This window comes from Hipposideros armiger, unplaced genomic scaffold, assembly GCF_001890085.2.
Source record: "Hipposideros armiger isolate ML-2016 unplaced genomic scaffold, ASM189008v1 scaffold_801, whole genome shotgun sequence".
Lineage (NCBI taxonomy): Eukaryota > Metazoa > Chordata > Mammalia > Chiroptera > Hipposideridae > Hipposideros > Hipposideros armiger.
In genome coordinates, this window is record NW_017732151.1 from 672,763 (window position 1) to 692,673 (window position 19,911).

The window sequence follows — 19,911 nt, forward strand, 5'->3', positions numbered from 1 at the left end:
GGGGGCAGGGCATGTTAATAGAAATTGGCTTCAAGCAACAGGCCCCGGTGTGAGTTGGGTGGAATGGGTGTGAGAATCAGGGCTAATCTACAGCAGGAAAAGAAGTAGCCATTAGGCTCCGCCTGGGAAGGTGAGGGCTGGTGGACCGGAGGTTTGCAGGTTGCCAGCAGCTTTAGTTGAAACTGTACTGACGGAAGGGTGGAGTGTGTGGAAGGTTGTGATCAGAAAGCAGAAATCGAGTTAGAAACCTGGAGGATATGGCTGTGGATCACATCAGGGAAGGTTGGGACGGCCCATCAGCTGTGTGGGGGACATACCTGAGGCTCTTGGTAACTGAAGAGGGTGAGCCTGCGAGAAGGCGCATTGGCTCAGCTGGATGTAGGTGCCTGCTACACACTGGAATGTGAAAGTGTGTGTCCATGAAGAAGTAGTCTGGAGAAGATAAGTGTGTCAAGCGGGTGATATTGCAAAAATGGGACACAGACAGTACCATGAAAGTTACAATTAGGGGTTTATTGGGGGTTGTGTCGTCACCTAAGTGGAGCGAGTCAGAGAGGCTGGAAGGGGAGGAAGCTGCATGTGTGGGTGGTAAGCGATATGTGCAGAGGCGCCTGGGCTGGCCTTGGTGGGTGAGTGTTCTGATCTAACACAGTGGCTGGCAGAGAAGGTTGGCAAGCTTTGTCTGCTGGTCCTTAAATGTGCCCTGAGATGTGTGGACTTGCTTCTGTGGCTCGTGTGACACAGGAAGGGCAGCTGGGGAGAGACGAGTCAGGAGAGGTCCTCATGGCGCAGAGCCCTCAGAAGTCTGGAGTCACTCTGTGAAAGGACGGTGCGGACATGTGCTGACATGCAAAGTTGTGTCCGTGTTTTTGAGTGAATCCTAGTGATAAGAAAATGTACTGCTTTTTTGAAGTATTTACTACCTTCTATAAAAGTGTACCAGTAGCCATATATTTAATGCATCATGGGAGAACCGTAGAAAGAGCACATAAACTCACGTTTGTCCAGAGGGGGCTAACTGCCATACTTGTGCTTAGTTCTTGAATTGAGTTGCTTTTCTAATTTCTCTAATAATACCTGTTCCTGTCCAGAGTAGTGTCCATTGGGACCCTGTGTCAGGTGTCTGGCCATTGGGGGCAGTTCCTGGTCTGGTGTGTGAAGCCCTTTTGCTTGTTCTAAAACACATGCATCGTTTCGAGCAGACGTGATGAGATAATGGTGCCCCTTAGTCTCAGCGAGTTCTGTTAAATCATTGTTAGCAGCCAGGTGCCTTAGACCCGAGCAGAGTTTCATTTAAAAGTACACGTAGAACCTAGTTCTGCCACGATTGACACACTTCTGAGTAGTGTGCCTCTTTTAGGTACGAGGTTTCCCTTTTATGCATCGGGGTGAACAGTTTCCAGTGCCCTAGCGCTCTGAGGACTCTCACTAGGCCTCGGGAATAAAGGTGGGCTGGTTTACAGTGCAGCAGGCTGAGCTCCTGGACCTCTAGAAGTGCGTGGGTCTGGGGCTGGCGTTTCCCTCTTCTATGTGAGCCGCTTCCTCCTGGGCTTGCTGTGATAGGCAGTGGTCACCAACTGGAACAGTATGGTTTGTTGACTTGTCTGTTTTTAATGAACCTAGGTGACTCCATTTCCAAATGCTGGATTTATAAATGGGTTCACATCTCCAACCTTCAAACCCGCAACATCTCCTCTGACTTCACTCAGACAGTACCCTCCAAGAAGCAGGCAAGTTTCCATACGTGACTAAAATGCTGTTTTACCGCGGGTTGTGATAGGGGTCTCTGCTGTATTGTGTACTTTAAAAGCAAAGGCAAACAAGATGTGCTAGGCCTTGGTCATCCTCCCCGCAGGCATGAGTCCTGTTGCCTGAAGTCACAGTGGTGACGTTCAGCAGAGAGAGGACTGCTTGAAGCACAGACCATCTGGCATGCATGCTGTGGGCCTGTGCGCACACAGGCTCCGGGCAGCTGCACACCTGCTGTGCACATGGACCTGACACATCACTGATAGGTGTGCAGTGTCAGTACTGTCAGACATGCTAGGCGCTAACTGCTCCTCCTCCTTTTCCTAAGTAAAGAGCACGGGTCACTTAGACAATTCTGTGTTAGCGTGCTCATTTCATGTGCTGTGATGGTTTCATAACTGCGTTGACAGACATCTGATTTGCAGAAATCCTGGTAAATCCCACCTGCGCCATGCCATTCCCAGTGCGGACAGAGGGCCTGGGCTGTTAGAAAGCCCTTCCATATTTAACTTCACTGCGGATCGCTTGATGAACGGTGTCCGGAGCCCACAAACGAGGCAGACAGGCCAACCCAGGGCCCGTGTACAGAATTCTCCGTCCTATGCCAAGAGAGACGCTGGGGTCCCGCGGGTGGAGCAGGGCAGCCTCGAGTCCTCCCCCGGCTTAGGCAGAGGCAGGTGAGTCACTCAGAACTTGGGTTGGACGGGTCCTAGGTGCTTATAAACTACGTATTAATATTTTCAAATTTCATTAATTTAGATATGTTCTATAAGCATTATTTTCAAATACATGACAGAAATTCAAATTGAAAGCTATGACCATCAAAGGTTTTATATACAGAGGGTACAAAAAAATGTATATACGTTTTAAGAAAGGAAAAAACTGTACTAAAATTGTAATAGTTAATGTATACTGATAGCAAAAGATGAATACAAGTCATGTGTACACATTTTTTTTGGCACCCCAGGTAATTACTCAGAGGGGCTACTTTTATTATTTATTTATTTATTTTTAATTTATTATTAGTTTCAGGTGTATAAAACAATGAAATAGTTTATGCTTTTTACCCCTCACAAAATGACAACCCCCCTCCCCCAATCCACCACCCCTCCACCCCCCAATATCATCCATATCTATCACAATTCCATTGACTCTACTTCCCACACTGTACTCTACATCCCGTGACTATGTATGTATTAAGTTATAGTTGACATATAATATTATTCAACGGCAGCTTCAGATGTACAGTGCGGTGGTCAGGCCTCTACACCGTCCATGAAATGGTCTCCCTAACAAGACATGAGTCCATCTGGCCCCCTAAAAAAATATTTACAGCATTATTGATTATATTCCTCAAATTGTCTCTCCTATCCCTGTGGCAGTATTGAAGTTACCAATTTATGTTGTCTCGTCCCTTCCCCTCCAGAACTATGTTGAATAAAAGTGGAGAAAGTGGACAGCCTTGTATTGTTCCTGATCTTAAGGGGAATGGTTTTAGCTTTTCCCCATTGAGTATGATGTTAGCTGTGGGTTTATCATATATGGCTTTTATTGTGTTGAGATATGATCCCAGAGGGGTTACTTTTAAAACAGAGACCTAACTGGTGTCATCTTTGTTGTAATATAAAATTGTTGAATGACAGGTGTAGATGGAGTAGCACAGTGTTGGGTCTCAGTCGTTATTTGTGGAGAATTTCAAGCTGGAAAGATACCAGACTGTGCAGTCTGTGAACCCTTGGCCCACACGCCCCCTCCCCTGCTCACCCCCACTCCCCCACCCACACCTGCTCTGCAGCCCCCGTGCTCTGTCCCAGCCTCGCTACTTTGCCAGCCAGCAGGGTCACACAGTAGGTGGATAATGACTGTGTACCCAGGCAAAGGAGTTTAAATTCCATTAGTCCTATAGTTGTAAACGAAAGCAGTCATTAAATGGTGCCTGTTGGTCACGTTTAGGGGAGACTTACTTCCCCGGGTGTTCAGTGTAGCACCCTTGGTCCCACAGTGTTCCGTGGTCATTACCTGCCCCCTTGCCTTTGCTGCTGCTGTCTGTCCTGCCTTCTGCCACTTATACTCCGGCAGAGAGGCGAGGTTACAGAGGTGAAACTGGGTCCTGGGGCTGCATTTAGTCGCTGCTCTCCTTCCTGGGCTTGGCATGTTGAAGCCGGCTTTACCCAGTTCGTTCTCTCAGTGGTTCATTCGTTGCGGGCTGTCAGGAGGCAAATCCCTGTGGCAGATAACTAGCTCAATCTGCCTAAGCTTTTTGTTAGAAAAACCCACTTGGAAAACTTTGGGTGAACTCATTTCTAGGCGCTCTACACACAGTGTGCAGCACAGTGACTGACGAGGGCTCCGTTGATGTTGGAGCCCCTTTCTTCCTGGCACAGTATGTGCAGCTGGGGGTGTGGAGGGCCCAGAAGCAGTCCGTGGGACTCGGTGGTGTTAGTCCACAAGCCCGGCCTTGAAGGGTGCAAGATAGGATCAGCATGGCTGAGGGCAACATTCTCGCTGCGGGGCTGGCATGGGCCTGCATGGCATCAGGAGATTTGATACACAGTTGGCTCGACAGGCATTGGAGGGCTGAAGGCTAAGGGGGACACAGGAAATGCAAAGGCAGTGACTTCGGGAGGCAACTGCCACCCATGGGGCCGGGGAACACCAGGAGAGTTTGGGGTTGTCAGGCCAAGAGGCTTGGAGCAGGGCCTATGGAACTGAGGCCAGACTTAAGGAAGGGCCACGCTTGTCACACTGCTAAAGGAACAGCACAGAAAAGCATCATGAAGACAGGTTTACCCCCACCGCAAGCACTTCCTATTGGGAAAGCTGAACAGGAAATGTCCTGGCAATGCAAACACAGGAACTGGGGACACCTGCCAGCGTCACATAGGTAAAGGGTCCGTGTGAAGCAGGGAGCATGGGGCTGGCCAGCGCGGCCCACCCCAGGCCACGCAGACACGTATAATCCATAGCATTTGAACGTCCCAACGACAGCAGTGATGAATCCATGCCTTTGCCCAGCAATGGAGACTCCCACCTAAATAGTCTGTCCCTGAGGACTACGGCCATCACCCATGAGACATCAGGATAGACCCGTGTGCACAGAGCTCAGGAGAGGCTGGTCTGGGAGCTGGTTGTACTCACAGCTGCCCCCTTCCTCGTCGCTCACTTGTCCTTTGTCTCCAGACAAGGTGTTGGGCGCTCATACCTCTTCAGCCGGACGGTAATGCTAAAGGACCTGGACCCCAGTGGCTGTGTCCCCACCAGCACCCCCTTTTATAGATTGTTTTGTCCTCCATTGACTTTGTCCACTGTGTGTAAGGAACAACATGATACACCCCAAGAAACCCCTCGGCGCATGCTTGGTTCCCCGACCCTCTGGCAGCAGTCACCCAGCCAGGTTCAGTAGCAGGAGGAATCCAGCTGAGTGACGACTGTGGCAGTTTTGCCACCTGGTGAAAGCATTCAGCTCTGGAGACCAGGTCCGCCAAAGCAGTGGAATTCAGAGTTGTGCTGCAGGGATACTGTGGTGCCCTGGGGCCTGGGCATGCGTGCCATGTCCCATGTCGGGGTCGTCCTGTGAGGGCTGCTGGCCCTGCCTTGCAGCTGAGCCTCCGCTCGGCCAGTCTGCTCCTTGGGGGGACACACGGTACTTCCGCTGTGGAGGGATGGACCCCTGGGTCTAAACAGCGCTGCACGGGATCTGGGGGTTGAAGGCAGCACAGTGGTGCTGCCAGGCCATGATAGATCTGGCACCCTAGGCCAGGCTGGGCTCTAAGGGGTTGATAAAGAGGCTAGCCTCAGCATTGGGGGCCCTAGTGGGACTGCTGCACACCTGGAGTAACAACAGGGAAGAGGCTGGATGCCACTTTTCTCCAGGCTGCCAGGGGTCTCTCTAACATGGATGGCTTCAACACAGAGGCCTCACATTATCCCTTCCATAAGCCCTGTGCCGCCTCCCCCCTCCTCTGCCCCAAGGACTCCTGTCACCAGACTTTAAAGTCCTGGTATTTGTGGGGCTCTGTCCAACCATATCCTCAGCCCCCCTGCTTGAGAACCAGTATAAATTCATATTTTGTCCAGCATATGTCCAGACAGTGGACAGCAAATATGTTGCTTGAAGTCCTGGCCCTGCACACTGGCTTTCAGGGGCGCTCCTGATGGGTGTGACAGTGAGGCAGGTGCACTTCATGGCCATTGGGAATCCAGGTCTGGAACTCCCCTGATCGGTGTGCTAAGAGCTCTTCCACGAGGCCACAGGTGTGGATGGAAAGCAAGGGGGTGATGCAGGGATTGTGAGGCCCGGCCCTGATGTGCTGCTTCTGCTGGGGCTGGGACTTGTGTCCGCCCGTCTCCGTGGCTCAGTGCCCCATTCATGACGGGCAGCTCAAGTCCATGGTCACAGATGTCTGTAGTCGGGTGTTTCATCTCTGCTAGGAGCCAGTTGAAAGCCAGAAGCTATGTCTGGAATTGATTCTACAGTGGAGGGTGTGGCTTTGTCGCAGAGTCCTAGAGGTTTGCTCTGCTTCTCCTGGGGGGTGTCATGCTCTGCACACGGTCGAGGGCTCTAAGCTCATTCCAGTTAGTTATGCCATCTTGAGCAAGACTGCCTGTAGATTTTTTATAAACAAAGGAATCAAGGAATCTGCTAAGATTATTTCTGAACTCATTTCCAGCTTAGATAGTATAAGGCCCCCAAGAAGCCTCTCCATTCAGGTGAAGTGACAAAGGGACAAGTAAATAAAAATGAAATTATAAATTGGAACAGTACGTAAGTTGTTTGGCCATGTATCCCATATGGGACAGGGCAAATGTCTTAGTGTCCTCAAGGCCCTCCATGGGTGCCGCTGTTGCGTGCTGTAGTGTGTAGCCCAGCCCTGCTGCCTGCAGGTCCCAGAATGCTATGCTGGCAGCCAACAGCCAGGCAGGCACAGTGGTTGAGGGTTAGAAATGCTTGTGTGTTTATTGGTCATGGGCAGGCCATTGTCTTGGAAGTCTAAGGGCTGCAGGGGTGGTGAAGGTCAACCAGGCTACTGGGGCCTTTGTATTTGGACAGTAAATCTGACTGATTTCATTACCTCTCTCTACCAGCTCACCTGTGTGGTTCAGTGTCAGGTTTTACACATTCCATCATTCCACTGAACAGAGTTCAAGTATTGATGTAGCAAAAATTCTAAATAGCCACTAGGAGAATTCTTTCACATGTGTGTTTTCCCTTTTTGTGTGTTTTTCTATTTTTATCTACCTATCTAAACATCAGTTTTAGTCTTTTGCTATAAAATTTGTTTTGCTTATACTTCTTAAGGCTGGAATTTGAGAACCAAAAGTCATCTGTAAAAGATTACAAAGCCATAAAGATTGAATGTTGTGCTTTTACCTTACATGAGTTCAATGAAAAATGTTTAAAGTGGGAAAAAATTAACAGGCTTTGGCTTTCCTCTCTTCCAGGAAAAATTCATTTGGTTACCGGAAGAAAAGGGAGGAGAAGTTTACAGTGAGTACATCAAGCCTGTGTCATTTTTACAACACATTTAAATCTAATTTCTATTAAGCAAACATGAGATATAATTACACGAATAAAGTTCAGAGGTAGTGAGTATTTCAAAAGAGGTTTTCTTTTAACGTGATATCCATTACGTGACAGGTGATGTTTCTGCTGCTCTGAAGGGGAGGAGGTGATGGCTAGTTTCCTGAGTGTCACTCTGTGCTACACACATGTGCTGTGCAATAGGTACAGCAGAGAGCACACTATACTGTTGTCTGTGTGCAGGTGGGCACGGGAGTCCTCTGTGTGGCCCACTAGGTTTGATGGCAGCATAAACTTGTCCCCTTTAGGAAGTAGCTCTTCACTGTGCAGAAAGCGTTGTTGCCTCTGCATAACTTGTGGGTCTGTGTGGTGTAGGTGCATGAGGCGGACCGTCTGCGTGGGGATGGCACTTCCTCCTCTGCGCAGTGCTTCTGCTGGGCTTGGTGAGCAAGACACGAGGTGTTTCCACTCAGAGTTCCCCGGCAGAGTTAGCTTATGCAGGAGATGTAGTAGAATGAAGGGTGTTTCCTGCAGTGGCAGGTATGGCATGCATTCCACACTGGGAGGCAGGGAAGACCTTGGGAAAACCCTCGGTTCAACCCCCTGAGACATCAAGTGCTGTCTTGTTGCGGGAGATGCATTTTCTTTGTTGGTCCAAGAAAACACACATTAGCAGTGAACAGACACCCATAATTCTGCCTTACTGGTCAGCCTAGTCTAGTTCTTGGGGTACCCTTTGGTGAGGCAGTTCCTGTCGGCTGAGTCCAGTTGGAATTAATGAGTTCCTGTAATGTTTGGCCTAACAAGACTGTCATCTGAATCTCTCTTTAGATACTAGTTACCTTATGTGAATTACTCCCATTGGTCACCATGTCACCTTCAAAGATGACATTTTTTTCCCCATTGCCGTTTCTGTTCATTTTGCTTTGTGTTCCTGATTACCTGGGAACCATCTAGAAGCTCAGGCACATGATGCGGTTCTAGTTAGTAAAGAGAGTGCACCTGTTGCTCTGGGATATTCTCGTGACTTCAGAAATGCACAAATGGTGACAAATGTGGGCATCGGCCCCACAAAGCCTGTAGTACTAGGGGCAGCTTACCCAGCCCACCTAAAGCCCGTCACATCTTAAAATGTTAACATCAGACCTCATCGTGAAAAAACATGTTAAAAAAAAAAAGAAAAATACACAAAAAACGATCAAACCTCATCTGTCGACACTGTCATTTTGTAACTACCATATCTAGGCAGTTGGTTTTTGTTCCTAAATATTGAGATTTAGTAAATTTTTGTGAAGTCTTTCTCCTTAGAAATGCTCTGAAAAGCTGAATTCACCTATTGTAAGAAATGTGCAGATGGTTACAGTAAAGCTTCTGGAAATTGCATGGTGTGCATGCATGACCTGGAGCATGGCTGGGTGACAGCACCCCACAGCCAATGCTGGATAATGCAGGCTTTGTCCCGAGACTGGTGCTGAGCAGAGCAAGCTCGACTCAGGTACATGCCCAGAATGAAGGACGGGCTGGCAGGTACCCAGAGGAGATGTGGCGTGGATGCCTCGCACCATGTCATCCCCAGTCTGTTCTCACCTCACTTCTTTTTTTTTTTTTTTTTTAGATTTTTAGATTTTTTTAATTGGGGAATTAGGGGCTGGGAACAGCGCTGGGGAATTGGGGGAAGGGGAACAGACAAGTTGCTGTCGTTTCGTTCTTCAGTCTAGTTGTGGAGGACATGGCTTCACTCTCCCAAGTTGGCACCATCATTGCGCTCTTCCCAGGCGAGGCAGATCAGTTGCCGGCTTCTGGACGGCCGCTCACTGCGGCTGCTGGCCGCTCACGCTGGCTGCTGGCTACATACGGTAGCCCATGGCAACCCACTGCAGCAGGGGCTGCAGCATACGCCGTCGCCAGTGACTCACAGCAGCCCAGCTCCAGGTTGAGCTATTGTTCAGCATCTTAGCTGTGGAGGGCAGTGTCACTGGCCCTCATATGTGGGATCCGAACCGGGGCCCTCTGGCGTCCCAAGCCAGCTCTTAACCACTGCGCCACTCGGCCGGCCCTCACCTCGCTTCTAACAGACCTTCTCTGGGTTCTGCTTCTGCAGATGTAGGTGGAAGTTTCTGGGAAGTATCAGCCCTTCCAACTTAAGTGAGCCCCATGAGAGCGTTGCATCTAGTCGGAGTGGCCAGCATTCAACAAAAATACCTGTGTTCCACCTCAGGACAAACTCATTTCCTCTCCCTGTTCCTTGTCTCCTTCAGCCAGGGAACTGGACACCTACAGAATGATTTCTGGCTTATTGAAGCAGGGTGAATATAGTTTTCCAGCAAAATTACTGTATCACTGCCCTTCTCCTGAGATCTTGGGCTTATGGTTTACACTCAGATGTTGTTCTGCAGAGTTTACCTTCTTGAAGTAGGGAGTGTGATAATCTCTTATGTAATACCATTTTTTTACACAGTGATTAAAAATATAAAGTGTTTCCAAAGTGGACTTATGTGGCTTGTATTTCTTTACAAGGTGTGATCAAACAATGCAGTGAATGTTTAAACTAAAAAAAAAATTTAATACAGTAAAAGACACATCGCCATTAATACCCCTCAAAATACCCGCCCCTCACTTCGAACACACTTATCCCATTGTTCTTGGCACTTTCTGAAGCAGTTCTGGAAGTCCTCTTTCATGAGTGTCTTTAGTTGCGCTGTTTTGGCTGCCTTGATGTCCTGAATCATTTTGACTTTGGGGAAGAGCCAGAAGTCGCATGGTGCCAGATCTGGTGAATAAGGTGGATGAAGTCACACTGTAAAGTTTGTTTTTTTCCCCAAGGGAATTGGGGGATGGGGGACAGGCAAGTTGCTATCCTTTTGTTCTTTAGTCTAGTTGTGGAGGACATCGCTTCATTGGCCCTTGTTGGTATTATCATTGAGCTCTTCCTGGGTGAGGCAGATCAGTCGCCGGCCACTGGATGGTGGCTCACGAAAGCACACGCCAGCTGCCGGCCAGCCCCACTGCAGCCCACGCCGTTGCCGGCAACTCACGGCAGCCCAGCTCCAAGTCGCGCTGTTGTTCGCCATCTTAGCTGTAGAGGACACAGCGTCACTGGCCCATGTGGGATCCGAACCGGGGCCCTGCTGCTTAGAGCTGACATCCCAAGCCAACACTTAACCAGCACACCACTTGGCCACCCAAGCCAACTCAACCAACGCGCCACTTGGCCGGCACCGTAATGTCTTTATTTGACAGAAATTGCCATACCAGAAGCGATGTGTAACACTGAGTGTTGTCGTGATGGAGATGGTTTACAGCACACTTTAATAAAATACACCTTCTCTCAACCGTAGCTCACACCTGATTGACTGCACCAAACAAGTTGAAACTTGTCACATACTGTTACTAAGGTTTGATGCGCCACTTCCCGTATTGAAGATTCCTGCCTTTCTGTTGGACGGCACTAGGCAGCGGCATTCACAGTATTTTGTGATCACGACAGAAAGGCTCTGGGGTCACACATTGCTTCTGGTATACGGCAACTTCTGTCAAATAAAAACATTACAGTGTGTCCTCATCCATTTTGTTCACCTGATCTGGCACCGTGTGACTTCTGGCTCTTCCCCAAAGTCAAAATGACCATGAAGGGTAAATGTTTTGAAGCAATTCAGGGCATCGAGGCAGCCATGACAGTGCAACTAAAGACATGAAAGAGAACTTCCAGAGCTGCTTCGGAAAGTGGCAAGAACAATGGGATAAGTGTGTTCAAAGCACAGGGGAGTATTTTGAGGGGTATTAATGGCAAATGTGCCTTTCACTGTAATAACTTTTTAAAATTTAAACATTTACCGTATTTTTTGGTCACAACTCATAGATTACAAATATTCTGTGGTACCACGAAACTTGTCTGGACATGAACAGGTTAATATCTAGACTCGGGCTACTCTCAAGTTTTGACAATGGGGGCCAGTTGTTCTGCAGCGCCTTCCTTGCCTGTGCCTATCCCCTTGCTGTTCTCAGCTGCATACTGCGGCCTACCCGGCCCATGTGGGCTGAATGGTTGTAGGGAAACAGGTGCACACGGCATGTGTGACGATGTCCAGCAGCAGCCGTGAGGGTGCAGCTTCACAGTGTGGGGGGGCCCAGCTCTCAGTGGTGGAAGTTGCCTCCCCAGGGACCTCTGATTAGGTGGTGAAGTGTTGGTGTGGTTGGATTACCTGTTCTTTCTTTTAGACAGATGCGGAAACCAGATTAGCGAACAGATTACTGCTTTGCTCTCCGCTGTGTGTCTTAGCACCATAGTGCCAGCACTTGTGCAACTTTGTGGTGTTATTCTCTTTCAGAGGAGTCAGACTCAGTCTCCGACGCCACCAAAGCCTCCATCCCCGAGCTTCGAGTTGGGGCTCTCCAACTTTCCCCCGCTGCCTGGGGCAGCGGGCCTCTTGAAGGCCGACGACTTGTTTGAGAACAGGCTGTCTAGCTTGCTAGTAGGCTCGTCAAAAGAAAGGGTAAGACACATGTCACACGCTGTGGTCACTAACATCACTGGGCGCCGATTTCCTGCCGGTGCCTGGCTGAGCTCTTTGCACATGTGGTTTTTTCCACACATGGAAGCGGTTCAGAGGGTAAGTGAGTTGCGAAGGCCACACACACTTTGAGTTGAATCCAGGCTGTAGTCTCTTCGTTCCCTGTCTGACAAGGTCAGAGGGACAGACCTGGGTCATGGTGAGCAGTGCAGACAGTTTCTCACCCAGAAACTCAGGTTGCATTTTTATTTTTGCTATTTGGGACCTACTTTTATTTAATGAGTCAGAAGATTAAAACAGAAATCTGAATTATACCGGAAGTAACATAAAAGCCTGGAATAACTTTACTATGGTACCAGTGGCTTTTGGTGGACTCTCTAGGCTGTCAGACTAGCTGCCCTCACTCCTCTGTGTGATTATAATTCCTGCGAAGTCCCAGGCTTGGTTGCCAGTGCTCCTTCTGGGGTCTGCTGCAGTTACTATGATACGCAGGGCTGTGTGCTGCCACCAACAGTAATCCCTGTGTCTTTTTCTAGTGGAAATCCACCGCTGCCACCCCCAGTTGCTAGGAATGAACCTCCAGCCTCTGGACTGGGGAGGGCCACACCCAGACTTGGCACTCAGGGCCCTTGGTCAGGGCTCACATGGGCTTTATAAAGGCCCCATCATGCTGTCTGTGCTTACTGCTCCTTTTTGTAACCCGCAAGGTTATAACAGTCGCACATTAAATTCGGCATGTCTGGTGCACTGATTTCTGATCACTGAGTTATAAGTGCCTCATAGAGTGATGTGGGAGAGGCAGTGCATTTTAAAGATCATGAATTGTAGTTTTCAGACTGACTTTACTCCCCCCCAGTGATGGGCAGAACAAGCTGGCCTCCGTCCTCTTTAAAACAGCAACTACTGTTTTTTATATTGTCGGTGTCTGTAAAATTTCTCTCGGAGGAAGAATTGCTACTCTTCAAAGTCAGCCTGGTTCCATGGCCAGGTCCTCGCCTGCATCCCTGCTTCTTGGTGGGGCACATGCAGCAGCTTCTGCAGGGCTGCCGGGGACAGGAAGGCGACTCTGCAGTGCCCTGGGGCCCCTGGCCTGCCAGCTGCTGGCCCACAAGCACGTTCCCACCACCTAGAGCAGGAACTCGTGTAGGTGCTGCCCCTCGGGGCGGCCTGCACGGGTTCCGGCCGAGGAGGTGTCTCCCCCAAGGGCTGTAGGTGGTGCTGTTCTCCTCCAGCCGCTCTCCATTCAGTTCACTTCTGAACTATTGGCCTGCTTTGAAAAGTAAAATTTTAGGAAAATGTTGTCTTTTTGTACTCAGTCTCACTTTTAATTATTTTCTTTCCTGCCATTTTTGTTAATTACACATCATGAAGAAGACGGTGCGTGCATGAGTTGTCACTGCACGGGGGGTCAGTGGCTGGAGTGGGGACGTCTGGTGTCAGGTCTTTGCCTTGTGGCTGCACGTGATTAACTTAAACATTCTGAGCTCAGTTTCCTCCCCTATGGAATTGGGAGAGGTAACGTGTCGCTTCCAGGGGTTGTGTGTAAATTAAGATGGGGACAGCTGTCAGCACCTGCCACCCACCTCAAGACAGTCCTAACTTTGACCGTTTGGAGGTGTCGGTGTTCTGGCTTTCACTGATTGTGTGGAATTCCACATTTAAACAGATATCTGCGTGTCCGCTATGTGCCAGGCCATGCGAGGCACTGGTGTGGGTGTCGGGTGAATAAATGGTTTTGATAGTTGTTCATTTGGGAAAAGCAGCTTGCAGATAATAGGATGGGAACATAGAAGCGGGCCCACAGCCATGATTGCAGGGAGGACAGACCTGGGCCCTGTTTCTTGGCAGCGTGCTCGCATTCTGCCCGCTCAGCGCCCCAGGGCCTGTGGAGGAGCATGGGCAGCCAGCCGTCCACACCAGTCAGGCTGGTACCCTTGTTGGCATGTTGTAGGTCATAGTGACAGGTGTGATACACACGTCTCTTCCCAACCATAAACTGTGACTCCAATGGTTTTCAGAGCCTCAGCACGGATGCTGGCGTGAGCACTCTTCCCTCAGTGACCCCCAGGGAGCCTCCAGGACCGGCCCCCTGCACCCTGTCGGCTGCCCATGAGCGTGCCCCTTCCCCTGCCCACCTGCCTGAGTAAGTACCTGTCCTGCTGCTGCCTCCTGACCCTCTGGGATTGCTGTCGAGTGGGAGACTCACATGTTGGTGGCCTTCTCACAGGGACCCCAAGGTGGTGGAGAAGCCGAGGGAAGCTCCGAGTGCAGACAGACTCCCTTCCGCCCCGACTACCACCGCGAGTAAATCGGTGCAGGTGAATGGTGTCACTCCGGTAGGTACCAGGTGCTGGGCGGGAGGAAATGGCTCTCCTTGGGCCAGCCGCGGGGCAGGCATTTGCACGTGCTGTGCCAGGCACCTAGGCATCTTAGTGATTCTGTCAGTGCCCAGTCACTCCTGCCACCACAGCCTTGGGCTCTCCGTGTCAGTCGAGCGAGGTTGTCCTTTTGAGTAGTCACAAGACTTCAGCTCCTGTTCCCCAAACGACCTGTGCTCACTGAGCACGCTCTGTCACTCCCTCCCCTGGCGGGACCCAGCCTGTTTCATTCTGATTTGTTGTGTTCTCTCATTGATCTTGTGTGAACTTTTGTCATTTAAATTGGGAAGTTAAACGCTTCACTGTCCACTGGTTGAATTCTTAAAGAAAAATTATTTTAGGTTAAAATTACTTTTAAGTTACCAAATGGTTTATGGAAGTCAAATAGTTTTAATTGTTCCCTTCTGTCACTTAGCCATCGTACCTCCAGTTACCTGAAAACACTGTTAACTTGTTTTCAAAGTTTTTAACTCTGTCTTTCTTTCCTGAACCTTTTCAAGCCCTCTGTAGTTTGAAATGAGTGAAAAGTTTCTGAAAGGCCTTTTCAACTTTGCTTATCAGCGATGGCTGGGCCAGGCTGCAGGCCATGTTGCTCCAGGCTCCCTTTTGGGACTTGGGCCTCCTCAGGCATCCCTGTGGCCTCCATGGGGCTCGGACACTTCAGGTTTCGAGGAGGTCGGTCAGCACTCCACACACCAGTGCGTCTCCTGGTCTAACCTCTGTTTACAAGATCTGTCTAGAGTTTCTTGGGAGGGAAGTTGTGCTGCAGGGGAAACTGCGTTGTTGAAATTGATGAAGTATTTAAAAATACTTCTGGGGGCCGGCTGAGTGGCTCAGTTGGTTAAGAGCTCGCTCAAGAGTTTGAGCTCTGAGCAACAGCGGTTCGAGTCCAGCCCGAGCTGAGCAGAGAGCTGCCAACAGGTAGCAGGATGGCTCAGCTAAAAAAAAAAAAAAAAAAAAAATACTTCTGAACGCGGAATTTTGGTTACAGCTGGAAATGTGTTTTGCCTTTACTGTAAGATAATGGTATTTTTGCCTGTTGGTACTGGGACGTTGCGTTTGTGCGTGTAATCCCAAACCTGTGTCTTTTCCAGGAACTGCGAAAACCCAGCTATGCGGAGATTTGCCAGAGGACCAGTAGAGAACCTCCATCTTCCCCATTGCAGCCCCCAAAAGAACAAAAGCCAAACGCTGTCGGTTGTGGGAAGGGAGAGAAGCAGCTCGCCGAGAAAGAGCCCCCCGCCCCCAAGGCCAGCCCGGGGCCACCCAGAGACCAGAGGAGGCCGCTGGGCCCAGCCGTGGGGAAGCGTCTGCACAGAGAACAGAGCACGCCGCCCAGGTCCCCGCAGTGAGCGCCCAGGTCTGGGAGCTGCGAGGAGCTGAGGTCGTCACAACTGAGCACTGTCCCACTCGGCACCGAGAATGAGCCGCTGGTTAGGAGCTTGCAGTGTAGACGAGGCTGTGAGATGCCTGCAAGTCACTTCTTCTATGAGTCGGATTCCCCCCCCCCTTGGAAAAAAATCTATTTTTCAGGATTTAATTAATATAAACCTTATTTTAGGTTGGTGCTTTTAACTGGAGGTGATGCATAAGTCTGATTTTTTTTCAGGATAGAAAATGCATTTATCCTGACAAATTGATATTTTTTATTATGCCTCCATGTGGTTATGAATGCAAGCTATAAATAGTGAGTTTTTCTAAATTAAGCGGAAGTGTGCTACTTCATTTTTTAAAATAACTGGTTAGCAAGTGCATATCTCTAAGGATGTCCAGACCGACGGGCGAGGCTGAGGATAGTAGGTTGAGGGCATGAGGTGATGCTGTAGGGTGTAGCCTGGAGGAGGGACAGGTCAGAATCAGGCACACACTGGCCCAGGACGTGTACTGTCATTCAGAATCACAGCAAGTGACGGGAGCTTTTTGTAAAGAGCGCAGCCGCCTTTGATCTACTGGGCAGAGAGCCCCGCGAGAGCCTGAAACCTTGTTTTGATGCACTGCAAGCGAGTAACCAGCTCCTCACTCCAGTCTCAAGTGGCTATTATGTAAGATAAATTCAAAGCACATTGTGAATAGAACTTAAATGAGAACATAAACTGTGTTGTCCACTGACATGTGACCGCAAAATTGTACCCTGGTGTTGTCTTGCTCCGTGAGCTGGCGGGAAAGCTGGGGTCCTGCCCCGCTCCTGCGTCTCCCCTGTGTTAGCCGGCTCCCATGGGCGCCTTCCCGAAACTCTGCGCTCTGCGTCGGCAGTAGAGCGGAGCGGACACCCCGACCTTGGGAGAATGATTTGGGTGCCCTGTGGTGGGGGGGGATGAGAATTCCCACTCCTTACCTCCAAGACCAGGGTCTCGGCGGCCCCTCCTGGAAGTGCTGCACTCTGAACTCGCCTGCACTAAAGCTAGCGGTTTGTGATAAAGGTAAATATAAATTATTTTCTTTTAAAATGCCTAAATTTCTCCTTTGAGTGTAATAAGCAGCAGCCATTAAAATAAGGATATTTCCTGCTACATGTAACCATACAGTTTATTCCACAAAATGTTATTTAACAAGACTGAGGGTTTTTTTAAAAAATTTATTTCCATCCAATATTTAAAGACTTGAATTTTATTTAAACTTGAAAATGACTTTGCCTTAACTTTTGTATAAGACAGCGTAGAGTTCTGGAGACCGGCCCTGGGTTGGCGTGAGTGGGTCACAGTTCCTCGGGCGCCCGAGAACTAGCAGCGTGCTTGCAGTACAGCTGACGATCTCACACAGCTGATCTTTTCTCAGATTGTTGGAAATCCTGGGATGCAGATGGTCGATGCTGTTAAATGTGTGCACTTGGGAGAGTGTGCTTCGCTTGTACAGTTGTAAATACTGAGAACATATTAAAGGTACCCTAAAGAGAAAATCTGATAAAAATTATCGATATATTATAAATGTTGCTATTGACCTGAATGTAGATAAACTAAATGTTGTGGTTTGAATATCATTTTAATTTGTTGGGGTTTTTTTTCCCTTTTAAACTGGTGTGTTGAACTGATTCTGCCTCTTTGCCGCTGCAAAGGGGGACAGTCTCGTGAAAGCCTCCTATGTGTTCACGCTCTTCCTTCAAGTATGTAAATATGTGCTAATCAGAGCTGGTGTGAGGGGTGCTTGGAATATAGTGGAAGGCAGGAACTGGCAGGATCCTCAGGGGAAGTGAGAAATAACCTACTACTGAAAGTCACCCTGCGGGGAGGGCTCGCCCCAGCGCAGCCTTGTGCTCACCTCCAAGTGCACATAGCGCTACGGTCCGTAAAAGCTTGCGAAAGGAGTGTGCGCGTGGAGACAGCTGACAAAAAGCAGAAACAAGCGCCTCTCGCACCCAAACTAGCGAGCACTGTAAAGAGTGGGAGAGATGCGCTCTGAGTCTAGGAGCTCCTTAGGGCCGCAGCCTTTGCTGGTGGGGGGAGTGGACAGAGTCTCCGCTGTCACCCTGAACCACTGAAGGACAAAGCTCTTTCCCTCAGGCGGGGGCATGCTGGGCAGCTGGAGCTCCCGCTGCAGTTGCAGGTGGAACCAGGTGGTTCCTGATGGCTCCTGCAGCCCCAGCCTGGCATCCAGAACCTTGCCCTGGCGTGAGTTTTACAGTGTCCTTTTTAATTAAGCAAAGGGGATATGCCAAATAGCTGTATAATGTCCAAAAAACCACCTTTCTGATACTACTTTGAGATTTTCCATTCACAGAAAAGAATGGGAGTTGGCACAACAGGAAGCGGTGACACAGATGGCAGCTCTGTCACACGCAGCAGTAGTATGTGGCTTTTGTACATTTTTTTAAATGTCACTCTTTCCTTTCCCCCAGCAGTCCTTCGAGGTGTAGAATCAGATACAGCAGTCACAAATGCCATTTTAACATGTACAACTGTGTGACGATGCTTACTGTTTGGAAATGTAGGAATCTGGCCCCGTTTCTCCAGACATGAGTTGCAGGTAGCATAGTTGCTTTTTAAGACTTAGTGTCATGATGTTTGTGATCAGGCCCTCCTATAGTCGCATCGCTGGCTGCCACCAGCTGTAGTCCGTTTGTCCCGAGGCCGGCAGCTGAGGAAGGTGTGAGCTGTGGGCAGGGTCACAGAGCAGCAGACAATCGAAGACTGAGGGAGAGGGAGAGCTGGCAGCTGCCAGTTCACAGCACGGGGTGTGGCGTGCACGCTTTCTCGAGGGCTGTTGTTTCTGTTCTGTTCTTTTCATTAAGACTGGAATCAAACTTATGTGTAAACTATTGGTAATTTAAGTTTCCTTTTGTGTCATTCAGTGTAAAACTGTCAAATTTGGAAAAAATGTAGGTTATGAAAAATAAAGATTTAGGCACTGTTCAGTTTTTCTTTTGATTTTTTTTTTAAATTAAAATTTTCTTCAAGAATGCACCTTTTTAAAAATAATTTTTTGTCTGTTCCCGTTGTGTACATGAGAGTGAAATTGGATGTCCTCCAACCTGTGTGTGGATTACAAAGGCTTCTCGGGACACGTGTGATTTGTCCGTAGTGTGAGGGTTCTCCTGGTCAGCTTGATGTTTAAGGTCCTCAGAGCAAGCATGAAAAGCAGTATTCCTGACGAAACCGCCTGCTCCACCCAAGAGTTACCACAGAAGTCTACACCCCTGTGTCAGGATCTCGTCTCTTGTGTTAAAGGTCCATGTCTCATGAGATGTCTCCATAAAGTCACTTGCAGCTGGTATTGGGGACATGCGAATTTCAGACCATAGGTGAGCCTCAAAACCAAAGTAATTGACTTATCCCTAAATAATGGTGATGCCAGCATTAGTAACAGGCTGGATGTGGATGACGCTTTTCATCATGTTGTTATTTTAGTGAACCAATGGTCCGATTGGTTGTGAGTTGACTGGTTTTCTATGAATTGCCTCTTCATATCCTTTTCTCATTTCTTTACAAAGTTATCGTTTTCTTATTGACTTGTATTCTTTATCTGTTCTTGTTATTCTTTGTCTGTTATACACATTACAAATATTTTCTCTCAATCTCTACCAACTTTATTTTAGAGCATCTTAACGATTTTTAATTATCATGTAGTAAAATTTATCAGTCTTCTCCTTTATGGTTTGAGCATCTTGGTCTTGTTTTTGAAGTCTTTCCCTACTCCAGAGTCATAAAGATAATCATTCATGTATATGTCTTCAGTCCATCTGGTATTGATTGATTTGTATGTGCACGTATGGTCTGAAGTAAGAGCCCAACTTTACTTTTTGTCATAGAAGGTTCCATTTTCCCATACCCTGTTCATTGTTTTCCACTGATGTGTGATGCCACTCTTGTGACTTATAGCGTTCCCACATAAACACGTGCATCTCCATCTAGGCTCTCGTTCTGTACTGCCTACAGCTCTGTTTCCTTGCTGATACCATAGCTGCCACTCACTCATCCTTTGTGAACTTGCCAGTGATGATTAAATGTGCTTCATGAAAGCAGACTTAGTTAAGCCCATCTGGATCACCATTGTATCTCGTGACATAGTAGCTGCTCAATAAATACTTAAGTTAATGGACTATTTATTGAGCATGTATGTTCCATGTACAGCACTGGCCTAGGAGATTTGGGGACAAATAGGGGGACATGTTCATTGCTATTTCCACATAACTGCCCCTAAAGTCATTGGCTTAAAATGACAGTCATACATGGGAATTGGCTGCCATAGGTTTGACGGGGCTGCACTTGTATACGTCCACTGGTCTAGGCCTGTTTGGGAGGAGGCAGGGGGTGCACAG

The 19,911-nt window shown here is 48.7% G+C and overlaps 1 protein-coding gene across 5 annotated transcripts in view; it reads left to right on the forward strand.

The window, feature by feature from the left end:
* LARP4B (La ribonucleoprotein 4B) overlaps positions 1-18,507 on the forward strand; it is a 49,397-nt gene extending 30,890 nt beyond the window's left edge. For 2 of the 5 annotated variants that reach the window (XM_019628657.1, XM_019628653.1), the window contains 7 exons: positions 1,624-1,730; positions 2,175-2,426; positions 7,192-7,237; positions 11,599-11,763; positions 13,800-13,924; positions 14,009-14,117; positions 15,254-18,507. In XM_019628657.1, the coding sequence (XP_019484202.1) occupies positions 1,624-1,730; positions 2,175-2,426; positions 7,192-7,237; positions 11,599-11,763; positions 13,800-13,924; positions 14,009-14,117; positions 15,254-15,511 (1,062 nt within the window). In that variant the 3' untranslated portion in view covers positions 15,512-18,507. The remainder of the gene's footprint in view (positions 1-1,623; positions 1,731-2,174; positions 2,427-7,191; positions 7,238-11,598; positions 11,764-13,799; positions 13,925-14,008; positions 14,118-15,253) is intronic. The other 3 variants (XM_019628658.1, XM_019628655.1, XM_019628654.1) reach the window with 2 other exon arrangements.
* Positions 18,508-19,911: the final 1,404 nt, after the last annotated feature.